The 13,166-nt window shown below is 41.9% G+C and overlaps 1 protein-coding gene across 1 annotated transcript in view; it reads right to left on the reverse strand.

The window, feature by feature from the left end:
* LOC311223072 (long-chain-fatty-acid--CoA ligase ACSBG2-like) overlaps positions 1 to 10,323 on the reverse strand; it is a 31,663-nt gene extending 21,340 nt beyond the window's left edge. The window contains exons 1-5 of the mRNA XM_084307802.1: positions 10,158 to 10,323; positions 9,404 to 9,475; positions 8,415 to 9,145; positions 3,408 to 3,682; positions 2,897 to 2,985 (exon numbers count right to left, since the gene is read on the reverse strand). Coding sequence (XP_084163928.1) covers positions 2,897 to 2,985; positions 3,408 to 3,682; positions 8,415 to 9,145; positions 9,404 to 9,465 — 1,157 coding nt within the window. The 5' untranslated portion in view covers positions 9,466 to 9,475; positions 10,158 to 10,323. The remainder of the gene's footprint in view (positions 1 to 2,896; positions 2,986 to 3,407; positions 3,683 to 8,414; positions 9,146 to 9,403; positions 9,476 to 10,157) is intronic.
* Between the last annotated feature and the right edge of the window lie 2,843 nt (positions 10,324 to 13,166).

The raw sequence follows: 13,166 nt of genomic DNA on the forward strand, positions 1-13,166 counted from the left end.
CATACATGACATTTATGGCATAGGGACATATAGGTATTTAGTACCGATACATTTGTGACATAGGCGGTATTCAAATATACAGTACTGTTACCCCTAGATCCTGACAGAGTATATACATATGATGGGGAGGGGACTGTACATTAGGAGGGGGTGGGTGGGTGGGAGGGAAATATACATACGGCGGGGAGGGAATATATACATGCGGTGGGGAGGAGACTGTCTATTAGGAGGTGGTGGGGGTTTTGGGCATTTACGGTGGCCAGTTTCGAATTGCAGCCTCCCGTAGGTGCTCTTTAAGGGCGGTTTTGAATGTGGGCAGGGATTCACATTCCTTTACAGCTTTGGGTAGGGCGTTCCACATTGTTGTGGCATAATTGCGAAACGTGTTTAGTCCCTTGTTTGAGCCGAATCTGGGTTTAACATGATTTGTTGAGCTTCCTCTGGTGTAGTGGTTGTGGTATTCACTGACCTTTGGGAAGTATTTTGACATGTACATGGGCACCCCGGTCGTATAGTGTATCTTGTAGACCAGGCCCATTGCAAGTTGCTGTACTCTGTCGTCTACTCTAAGCCATCCTAGGTTGGCAAAGTGGGCAGGGGTGAGGTGGGTTCTGGGGTTCAGGTCAAGTAGTAGTCTGACCAGTTTGTTTTGTGATGTTTGTAATTTTGTTTTAAGCGCCTTTGAGGTGCTTTGGTACCATGAGGTGCACGAATAGTCATAGTACCCTTGAATGAGTGCTCCTGCCAGAGTCTTCAGGGTATTCTTGTTTACCAGAGAGGAGATCCGGTACAAGAATCTAGTTCGTTGGTTGACTTTTTTTATTACATTGGATGCCATTTTGTCACAGGAAAGATTTGCCTCTAGGATGGAACCCAGGTAGGTAATTTCGTCTTTCCTTGTGACAATATTGTCACCCACTGTAACTGAGAATCCGTCGGTCTTGCTGAGTTTGTTATTTGAACCGAAGAGAATGGACTCTGTTTTGCCCATGTGTAATGATAGTTTGTTATCAGCGAGCCATATGCAGATTTTGCCTAGTTCCGTGCCGAGGGTTTTTTCAACCTGCAATTTGTTCTTGTCAGAGACCAGCAGGGCTGAGTCGTCCGCAAACAGGAACAAGTTGCAGTCACAGGCTGACGACATGTCATTTGCATAAATTAGGAAGAGTAGCGGTCCTAGTATGCTTCCTTGTGGAACACCACAGCTCACTGTGAGGGGGGGGGATAGAGTACCGTTTACCTCTACCATCTGTTCTCTCCCCTCCAGGTAGGATTGCATCCAGCTCACTGATAGGCTATCAAAACCAATTGCTTTTAGCTTGTCCATTAGAATGGAGTGATTGACAGTGTCGAAGGCCTTTTGTAGGTCCAGCATGACCATGCCGCAGTATTTGCCAGCGTCCACCTCTTGTTTGATGTGGTCGTTCAAATAGAGGAGGCATGTGTCAGTGGAGTGGGACGTTCTGAAGCCAGATTGGAATTCGTAGATTAGGTTTTTTTCCGCCAGGTACTTTTCGACCTGTTCGTAGACTATTTTCTCCATGACTTTCGAGATGGAGGTAAGAATAGAAACAGGGCGGTAGTTGCCTGGGTCTAATTTGCTGCCCTTTTTGTGTAGAGGGGTCACTCTCGCAATTTTGAAGTCCTTGGGGACGTGCCCCTGTCTTATAGAGAGGTTTATTATGTGTGTGATGACTGGGGTGATGGCGGCTGCTGCGTCTCTGAGGAATTTGGAGGGGATGTTGTCATGGCCAGTGGCCTTGTTAGGTTGGAGGGCGCTCAATTTTTTGAGTACCTCATCGGTTGTTACCATTTCAAGTTTGAAGTCGTCTTTGTGGACCCCTAGGTTTTTGTAGTATGCTACTATGTGTTCTACCCCATAATGCCCTGAGTGGGAGGGTAGTTTGTTTACCAGTGTTGTGGCTATGTTTGTGAAGAAGATGTTTAAGTAATTGGCTACATCCAGCTTGTCTGTGATGAGCGAGTTTGAGTTATGTTTTGATTTTGTTTAGTTATTTATTTTGTTTGTATTCATTTACATGTTCGAAATAAAGATTTCAAATCAAATCAAACTGCAATATAATAATTATTAGTAGAGAGAAGTGAAGAAAGAGGAAATGTGAGGAGTAACATTTAGAGAAGGCAGCTTGGTTTGGAGTTGAGCATATTGTATATCCTGATCATCGTAGAAAACAACCCCATTGCTTTAGATCATTTACCAAAACAATGCATTGTAAAACGAGTTGATAATTGCATATTGCACCGATAACATTTTCATAGCGACTATTGTTATCACTGCTGACATCATCATCACAATATGAGACCAAAGTGTAATAATCTTGGAACATTTTCATATAAATAAATGTCTATTTTGCAACTCTACCATTTCCAATTGTTATAACTCAAAATTGATTCTACCTAACCAGTTCATGAATGCCTTTACATTTGCTGTCCTAAAACACTGGTGACTCCAAATTATGGTAGGACATTCCAGAGAAAATCATCATGCACACAGGAATGTGATGCGTACAGTATGTTAACTTACCAGCAGCAACAGCAGTTTGTTTGGAATTAATACAAGACTAATTCAGTAGTTATCATGACTTTAAGATGGTAAACAAGTCAACTACAATGTGAAAACCCAACAGCAATGATCACTTATCACCAATCGATCTCGAAAAAACAAACAAAAAATGGGAACGTCAATGTTAATTCGAGTCTAATTATTAGACTAAACAAGCTCTGTAGACAAGGCAGACAGGTTGACCGACATAAGAGATGTGTATACCTGTGCAGGTGTCAGGTGAAAAATAATTTGACAACTCGCGCACTTTGTAGTGTAACGTGAACATGCCATGTTAGGGGGGAACATTATCATTATTAAATGTTATCTTACCCAGCCAAGATGCAGCCAATTTCAGAGATGAACCACTCAGGAGAGTTGAATCCTAGAATACCAACACCATGATAACGCTGCAGCCCCAACTACAAGGAAACGGAACACAGAAGTTATTTCACTTTGACTATGAAACTGTAAATGAAATGGCCTCATTTACTCTTGACCTACATCATGCTTGAGCTACCCCCACGCACGGGTGCGAAACGGGATATGTAACAAAAGCTGTGAATCCCACACGCCCAAGTGTTCATTTTCAGATGGACATTACAATGAGCGTCTTTACTGCAGTGTACAAACAAAACAAAACAAATGCTCAGGACCAGGGGCTAAGACTGCGGTTCTGCTTCATAATACTAATAATTAAACGTACTAATAATATATTGTTACTTAATTAGATCCGATCTGTAGAGCAAGTATAATACTTTAAAATAAGTTACACAAAATGACAACCAAATCAATTAATTATGTGTACCTAATGCGTGTGATCTAGAGTAGACATTAAACACACCTTGATGAAGCTCTTGGCTGCGGCTCGGCACTGCTCGTAGTATTCTCTCCAGGTCAGCGTGACCCACTCTCCCTCTTGCTTGGAGGCCAGAGCTGGACGGTCACCGCTGGACTCCACCGCCTCCCGGAACATCTGATGGATCGTCAGGGGAGACTCCGATCCCGGACCGCAGTTCTCCATCCTCAGCTTGACAGGCTCGTCCCTCCGGTTGACCCATAGTTGCGTGGCGTGGGACAGAGTGGCCGACGACGACAGAGGGACCGTCCGGGGCTCTTCTGCTTGAGGACAACAAGGACAGTTGCAGGTGCCTGCCATCAGCATGACAGCTCGGTCAAAGTCAAACAAGAAGATCCACCAGGGAGTTAAGTGGCACGCCGGGTTCACTACGACCACTGAGAGGAGAGTCAGGTGTGCGAGAGGTTTGAAGCTGCAGACATGTCCATCAGTACTAGTAGTACATATATAGTTTAACCTGCTGTGGGGAGGGGTGTGTTCACGCAAGCTGTCTAATAATTTGCGACTCTATGGCGGGGGGCTGGCCTTCTCGTAACATGAGATAAAACAGGAAGCTCTGGAATGTCCATGATGCCTACCTACCAATCAGGTTTGGTTAGGGGAACTTGATTAAAACAAAAGATAGACTCTCAAGCTGCAAGCAGAGCCATATAATAATCTTTTAGATGGCTCTGGCTGCAAGGTAGACGAGACTGGGATCATGCAATTGCGTTCAAGGATCAGCAAGCCAATTTAGTTTGTGTGTGTACAGTAGGTGTCAAATAATCAAAATTGAAGGGGGTGCTTGAAAAACCGACTCGGTACATAATTTCTGCAGCCTTACATAATAGATAGGTATTGTCTAGAGACCATTCGTCAACAACACCCACACACTTTCAAGAGATCCACATCTCCAGTGAACTAACTACTCCCACCTGCCCCTCATTCATTTGAATGACACTCACCTGTCCCTCATTAGTTTCACAATCACATTCCGTCTTTACTCAATTCCAGTGTCATCTGTCACCTCAGGCAGTATTGTTTTATTGTTTGTATGTTGAGTGTCTTCTAGCCTCGCCTCACTGTTGTTTTTCTAGTTGCCAAAGTATATTTTCCCTGACTCCAGTTTTTGCACTTCTGCATGAATGTAAAATAAGATGGAGCATGTACTTTTGTGCCAACGTCACCTCAAACTTCAATGCCCCGAGTGGCAGTCGAACCCCGGTCTCCCACACCGCAGGCAGCAACACAGACCGCTATACCAAGAGGTGAATCCACTTCTAAGTAATGGATTTATGCGTCTTTTGAGGATGTGAGAGTGAGTTTAACCCATAGCACCGCTACTCACCCCAGCCCTTCTTGACTGCGCTTCACGATACCATCCGTTACACTTAGACCATGTCAAACTTGACAACAAACATTGTAGATTGGGCTTGGCCCAAGTAAATTTCCTGTTGCAGTGTTTGCTGACAGAAATACACTTGGTTCCCAGCTGGGGATCATCCCTATGTTCCCCGGGTCCCATGTTCCCCACTTGATTGATTAATAGATTGAACATTTTATAAATTTTTATTATTTTATTACTTATTAATGTCCGCCTTGTTTCGAACTGGTTAAGCTTAGGCCCTCTTTCGAAGTTGGTTATGGTTAGAGTTTGGAATCAGGGCTGGTGGTCTAAAATGTTCAATCAATCAAGCGGGGAACATAGAACCCGGGGAACATAGGACCCGGGGAACATAGACATGCTCCCCCAAGCTGCAACGATTCCACTGAAAAGGTCTATATTAAACTCTATGAGGATTAAGTGTCCTTGTGCATTTTATACATTACATTGCTTTTAGTCAGAGGTGGACATTTGGTTTGTTTATTATAATTTGTTCAGATATTGATTGAAGAAGTGTGTTTTTAGTCTACAGCGAAAGATTGGTTGTGTTTCAGCTGTCCTAAGTGTGTGCGAAGTTCATTCCACCATTGTGGAGCAAGGATGGCTTCTCTTTGATGACCCTCCTGGAGCTCGGATAGGAGCCGGAACGTTTTCTACTGAACGCACAGAGAGGAAATTGATATCATCTTGCCTCTGGAGAAGAGTAAGCGTGTTTCCCTTTATGTTGGTGTGCCTATTTAACCCTTTCACTGCCACACGACAGAAGGTTAACCCTTTACTGTCACCGTCGGTAGTGTGATAGTAAAGGGTTAACCTTCTGTCGTGTGGCAGTGAAAGGGTTAACCGTTTGGTAGTGCGGCGGTGAAAGGGTTAATGAACCACTACAATGATGTTAGGAGTGTAATTTCTTCAGCTTCAGGTATTTTATTTTATTTGTTAGACTGACTGAATGAATGAATGAAAACTTTATTTAACAGATTGCAGAATGGGTACAATACAGTACGGCTCAATACATACAATTGTTAAGGGGATGCAGATCAGAGAAAGACGTTTGTCTTGTTTACATCAGGGTCCCCTATTTTCAATTCATAGTGTTTTAGTGCACTCTCTCTGAGCACATCTAACTATTTAGTATGAGGAGGCGTGGCCCTCTGTTCATTTAAAGGAGTATCAAGTTAGTATCAATACATGAAGCTTTCAAATGTAAAGAAATTCATGGGATCAGTGTGATAATTTGCTATGGAAGATTAACATTCGCTAACCTTTGCTAGCGGGTGATAAATATAGTAAGAGTTGCTCTGGATGTTTTTGAACCACTAAAATAACTCAACCTGGGAAGCCCAAAAGCACCTGGCACAGAGCTGTGACCTTTGGCCTACATGTGCACTTGCTGCATACAATTTGATAGTAAATTGGGTCCAAAAAACCTTACCAAAAGATATTTCAGAGATTAAATAGTCTACAGGTGTGCCTATGACTTCTACTGACAAGTCCAGGTTGTTGATTGTATATTGCAAATAGGATAGCTGCTGATGCATGTTTCTCTGGCTTCAGCACTGGCAGGGACATGTCCCTAGCGTCCCTATAATACAGAGAGGACATGTCCCATAGGGGATGAAGAGGATTAAGTAAAATTAACTAAATTGTAGTAAACTAATTTCATTACTTGTGTGTGGACTAGGCTAGCCTAGCTGATATCCTTTACAACTACTGACAACCAACTCGTAAAGGAGTAGACGATGCTATCTTTTCAGGCACTATAGATTGGCTATCTGAACTGGTTTCTCAAGGGGATTTAGTCGGATTGCCACAGGGCTATAACATCTTATAACACCAGGGCTATAACGTCAGAGTAACTTTACATTTCTGTTGAACAATGCAATGAGATTGAAAAACAAATCTTTAAGCGATTTGTAATTTACTCTTACATCAATGTCATCGTAAATGAGGGCTAGGCCTCAATGCTTTTTTTTGTTTAAAGTAGGCCTAATAATCTTCACAAACTCTGAAGACTAGTATCTAATCAAAACATTTAAGCCTCTTTTCATGTTTGCCTGATGATAAATATGAAATATAATTGTTCTGCCCCAGTCTCTAATTGTGGAATGTGCATGTGTTACCCTTTTTCTTTGATAAATAATGTAAACCCTTAACAGATGTGATTTTAAAAATAGACTATTCCAAAACCTTGGCCTATAGCCAACCTTTTTTATTTTTATTAAATTTTTTATGATATATATATTTCAAAGACCACCTAAACAAGCCATTACATTTGTGTGAGGGACATTTTGAAGTAACTAAGTAATTGAGTACTTTTTTCAAGTGTGCTACTTTTTTACATGAGTAATTTTCTAGCCATATCTGAACTTAAGTAATACTGTTTCTACTTAAGTACTAATATATTTCAGGACTCTTTCCTGCTGTTACCATCATTTTGTCATTTACACCATTTTACACCATGGTAACAAACTGTCTCCCTCATTGAGCTACTAACGCAATCTATTGATCAACAGAGAAAGGCTTATTTTTTGTCCATTCCAAAAGCCCCTATAGAGCTCTATTCTAGACACCAATTTTTTTTTTTGATCCACTTTTTCTCCCATTTTCTATATTTTCTCCCATCCCAATTTCGTATCATCCAATTCAACCCTCCCCTGTCACGAACGCTGTTTCTTGCCTCCCACAAGCCGGCTGCAATGTGGACTAAGTCATACATAGCACAAGTCCCCTCCGGTACTTGAGGTAACAGCAGTCGCATCTTTTCACCTGCGCAGCTCGATCTCTCAGTGGCGAGGAGTAACGCGTGGGAGGCTCACGCTGCCCCCGACACTTCCTGATTCTACTGCGCAGGCGCACCAACCGACCTGTAGGAGTCGCTGTCCACAGCGCCCGATCCCCACCCATCAGTTTCCCACCCCCTAATACGGCCAATGTGTATTAGTATGAACGACCAGCTAAACTGAAAGCAATGTGGCGCGCTGGGGTCGAACAGGCGAGCCCAGCGTCTCCGCATTCGTGGCGAGCGCCTTGCCCACTACGCCACGTAGCCGCCCCCTCTAGACACCCATTTATATGCACGTCTATACCATACATACACTCCAGGTAGCTCTAGTCACTCATTTCGACACACAACTCTCCCTCAGCTACGAATTCAATCAATAAATTAGCATTTAGTTTAGCCTGCTGTTGTTGTAAGGCATCTATTCCAGGTCAAACCGGTCAAGTGAAGTTTACTCAGACAGCCCACTATCACAGTTACACATCTCAATGGGCCACATAGGCCCACCTTACAACACATCTCGCCCTTAACCCCCAACAAGGAGAAGGGGAGTCTCCAACAAAACTTTAAAGGGGAGTGCCACACATTTTAAGAATTCATATTCTTCCTGTGCCTCGGGACAGTTCAGTCAGTATTTGTTCAGTCATGCAGCTCTCTCCCGAAACAAAAAATCTACAATCAGTGATGTCACTAGGATGTCAAATCTGGGGCTGCCGCTCCTCCATAGAAAATGAACAAGGTTTTAAAGAAATGCTATATAAACCGGAACATAATTATGTACATTCTTAAAATGGGTGGCATTCTCCTTTAATAAATCATTTCCTAAGATTAAAAAAAGGGTTCTTCTTACCTGCTGCCTCAGCACAACTGGACGGCGTTATCACTGCTGGCTCCACCAGGCTGTCTGAACCCGACAGGGTACAGGGCTCTGGCTCCACCAGGCTGTCTGAACCCAACGGTGTACAGGGCTCTGGCTCCACCAGGCTGTCTGAACCCAACGGTGTACAGGGCTCTGGCTCCACCAGGCTGTCTGAACCCGACAGGGTACAGGGCTCTGGCTCCACCAGGCTGTCTGAACCTGACAGGGTACAGGGCTCTGGCTCCACCAGGCTGTCTGAACCCAACGGTGTACAGGGCTCTGGCTCCACTAGGCTCCCCTGGCTGTCTGAACCCGACAGGGTACAGGGCTCTGGCTCCACTAGGCTCCCCAGGCTGTCTGAACCCGACAGGGTACAGGGCTCTGGCTCCACCAGGCTGTCTGAACCCAACGGTGTACAGGGCTCTGGCTCCACTAGGCTCCCCTGGCTGTCTGAACCCAACGGTGTACAGGGCTCTGGCTCCGCCAGGCTCCCCTGGCTGTCTGAACCCGACAGGGTACAGGGCTCTGGCTCCACCAGGCTCTCCTGGCTCTCCGAACCCGACGGCATACAGGGCTCTGGATTCGTAGCAGTCTCCAGTGGGTGGGATTCTACAGGACAGTTCTGTAGTTCTGAGTCCGAGGCCCCTCTGTTGACTAGGTGACTATAGTGGGCCTGGTTCTGAAGGGGTTCCGAATCTAGCCGAGCTTGTTCCTTTTGAGTACTGTAGAGGGAATTGAGAAGAAATGATTGAAAGATGATATCCAACTCTGTTGAAATATTATTATAATAATAATAATAATAATAATAATAATAATAATAATAATAATTATAATAATAATAATAATTATTATTATTATTATTATTATTATTATGATTATTAGATTTGAAATCATATGGTGCTTGGCAGCTTAAATCTTAATGAGATTATTTTACGGTTAATGATAATGATCCTCATACATCCTCATACTTGTATACATACCTGTCAGTATTATCTTCCATAACTGGGATTCCATTGTTGACTGTATCTTCTTGATTAGACATCTTGCACGTGCTTGAATAAGGGGAGAGCATACTGCATTAGTCGGGTGACAAATAAAGTTATTGTGTGAAGAGGATTTCTTTCCCATCAGTCTCTTCACAGAGATGAGATTTCACAGAGATGGGTATCCCACTTTGGATATTTATAAGAGACAGACGTTCACAGAGGTCATTGCAACACGTCACGGTCTATCGCAGTTCTCTGTGTTGAAACCGTGGACATTGTGCCAGAATGTTGGTTGGGTCATTTGAGGCTATTCATAACGGTTGCCTCATCAAGAGCGTCTGACTTCAAATTCTTGTAATTTACCAAGACATAGTCATTCAATATAATACAAATATTAATTTGTAATCAATAAACGAACAAATCAAATCAATGACCGTATCTACAATTAACATAATGAGAAATATATAATTTGACATAATTTAAAAGATCTGTTAACTAATTTCAGATGTAGAGATAATCAGCCCATTAATCTGACATCATGGTGTACGGGGTAACTTTGGTGGAGATTGTACTGGGGCAAAGTTCATCCTAATTACAAAACTATAGTGTGGCAATAAGAGGTGGCCAAGACGCAGCCTTTGCTCGGCATTAAGCAAACATTCTTCAAAGTACCTCTCGCTGACATTTATGAAAAGGTAGCATACATTTACTCCCATTTGTCATTTATATAGAAGAGTGTGTACATTACCTATGAATGAGTTGTGCTCTTTGAGAAGACACTGCAACTGCTTGGCTTTATATTCCAAAAGTGAATCTTTCAGGCATGTAATAAAAGTATTAAGTTGACCTAGGAAACATCGCTGTATCTTCCAGATTTTAGATGCTTACAGTCTGTTTGCAAGGATGGGATCTAGCAGTGGAGACCTCGGCGCCCTGCCCCAGACAATGGTATTTGTTTAGTGTTTAGCTAGACCCCCTGGTTGAGGAGAGTGACTCTGTTGACCAAACAATGAGAAGACGAGGAACCTGCTCTCCTCAAACATGGTGTATTTATTTCAAACACATCTTCAAGGGGACTGTGGTGCATTGCATTTTGTTCCCCCACTATGTCAATGCCCTCTTAGTTGAACAGTTATAATTACAGGGTAATCTATGTAGTAGACATTACTGGTAAAGAATAATGTCCTCAATGAAAAGCATCTATACTTAAAATGTAGTTTGAATAGCCATATGCCTCATAGCAGGGACAGATCTATTAGTTACCATGTGGACAATATGACCCTCACCCAGTCCACAATGACATGTGAGAACACATACTTAACAGTAGTTACAAGGGCAGAGACTGGCCTACGAGCACCATGACAACACAAGCGAACACATCAAAACAGAATGAGACCTAAAACATTTAGATACTCGGAAACCAGCCGATTCTGCTTCACGTCTCATTCTTGTGAATAAGCAGCTATGCCCCCCCCCATGCCTCTGAATTAACATCACATTTCATTGAAATAGAGAATGTTACATAGAGCCTACCTTATCCAGAGGCAGAGCTGAATGACATGAATTTGACTGAGCAGTCAGGTGCAGGACAAACCGGGGTCAGATTTTGCCTGGCACGAGTGTTGTGAACAGCTGGTCCTAGGAGCCCAATAAGCCTATGGGAGGCTTGTATGAGGGTACAACACAACGGACCACTCACTCAGGTCAGTCCAGCCTCATGGAAACTTACGTAATGTTGTGTGCCCACCTACTGAGGTTGAGCCGACCAGTTAAGATCCAGCGACACACTTGGATCAAAGGTTACTTCCTAAAGGTAGAGGAGAGCAAGAACTGACCAAGAAACATAGTCTTATCAGTCTGGACTAGCTTTGACTATTCTACTTCAGGACATTCATAGGAAAGGAAAAAGCATTGCTATTGTTGATTTTAAACTGAGTTTGATGTTATAATTTGCAGTTACTGTTAATATCGATATGTATCCGTCTAAAACATGTAACTTGACTTGAGTAACTTATTGAGTCAGCTATTGAGATTCCCATCCTGATTAGGGTACATCACCAGACATTGATAAAGCTAGATAAGAAATATGAGACTTTGGCCCACAAGATCTAGAACAAAAAAGATTACGCAGCTGTCTTTCTCTCTGACATTACTTTGACAAGATATGTCATGTTAGTCAAATGCATCGTTGTTACTCTGACAATCGTACAAACACCTGTGCAGAGATGCCTCTACACGTCACAACATAGGAGTGCGGTTATTGTATTCCATTCTTACATTGTTCTAATGTTAAGCAGGACTTCGTAACACTCTTCACTTCAAATGTGCTATACAAATAAAAATGTACTCACTTATTTACTGTCAACGGTTTACATGTCTCATATCTGACTATCTTTTTTTTCTATTGAAAGATGTCGCTGCACACTGTGCTTTAGTAAATACAGGTGAAAGTTCAAACCCGTTCTCAGATGACACACAGTAACCTCGGCTGTGGGCACCAAGGTCATTCAGTCTTACAACCCGGTCACACGAACACTGTCCTCATTGCTGGACACGTGCCTGTGCTAAATATGTAGGTAAATACTGTAGTTACACATCTATCAATAACAATGCTAGATTGAGACATACACATACACTATACTTACAAGGGAACCACCAAAACTATATATAATTATAAATGTGTATGTATAAATTAGTGCTGTCAGGCGATTAAAAAAAGTAATCTAATTAATTACAGGATTTGTAATTAATTAATCTAATTAATCGCATTTTAATCGCATAACCATTTTATGCCTGATATTCTATAATCATAGTTCAGTACTGTATCTACAAAACCTTCTGTTTAATCATCTTCCATCTATTAATTTGCTTCGATTTTTCAGGTCTGGTCAATTTGAGCATGGTGTTATTCACAGTCAAAGATAAAAAAAAATGTATTGATATTCTCATTTGGTTAATTACAATTTACTCAAGCCTAGTAACAGACACAGTATTTCTGACACTGGGAATACATTCCCTGAGATCCATATATTTCCCTAGAATCAGATACCAAGAACATTTAATGGACCATATTAAAAAAAAGTCTGTAAATGTGTATTCTACGTTCTTATGGAATGAATGAGATAAAAAAAAAATTGTAATTAATTTTGAGTTCATTTTCATAACGCGATAATTTCCTGTGTAATTAATGTATCTAATTAACACGATAAACTGACAGCCCTGTTGACATTACACACACTTTTGCAGTCAACTGTCAACCTGAATTAACATTCAGTATTCAATATGGTCTGATATTAACATTCAGTATTCAATATTGTCTGATTCAATATTAATATTCAGTATTCAAGTAGAACAGCTAGCTAGCCGTTGTGGACACTCACTTTTCCACAGCAAAACGGTGGCAAGGCACCTTGGTTGAGAAATGCAGGTTTCAGTCTATGTGTTGTTTAGTGTTCAGTCCGGTCTTCTTCTTCTTCTTATTCCTCTTCTTATACTGGACCCCGTCTCACTTAGAGAATTGTTGAATATATATAGAACACAAATGTTCTAGAATGTTCTATTATGACATCGTACTGTGACATCACAAATGTTCTAGAATGTTATATTATGACATCATACTGTGACATCACAAATGTTCTAGAATGTTCTATTATGACATCATACTGTGACATCACAAATGTTCTATTATGACATCATACTGTGACATCACAAATGGTCTAGAATGATCTATTATGACATCATACTGTGCCATCACAAT

The sequence above is a fragment of the Notolepis coatsorum genome, assembly GCF_963971535.1.
Source record: "Notolepis coatsorum genome assembly, chromosome: 2".
NCBI lineage: Eukaryota > Metazoa > Chordata > Actinopteri > Aulopiformes > Paralepididae > Notolepis > Notolepis coatsorum.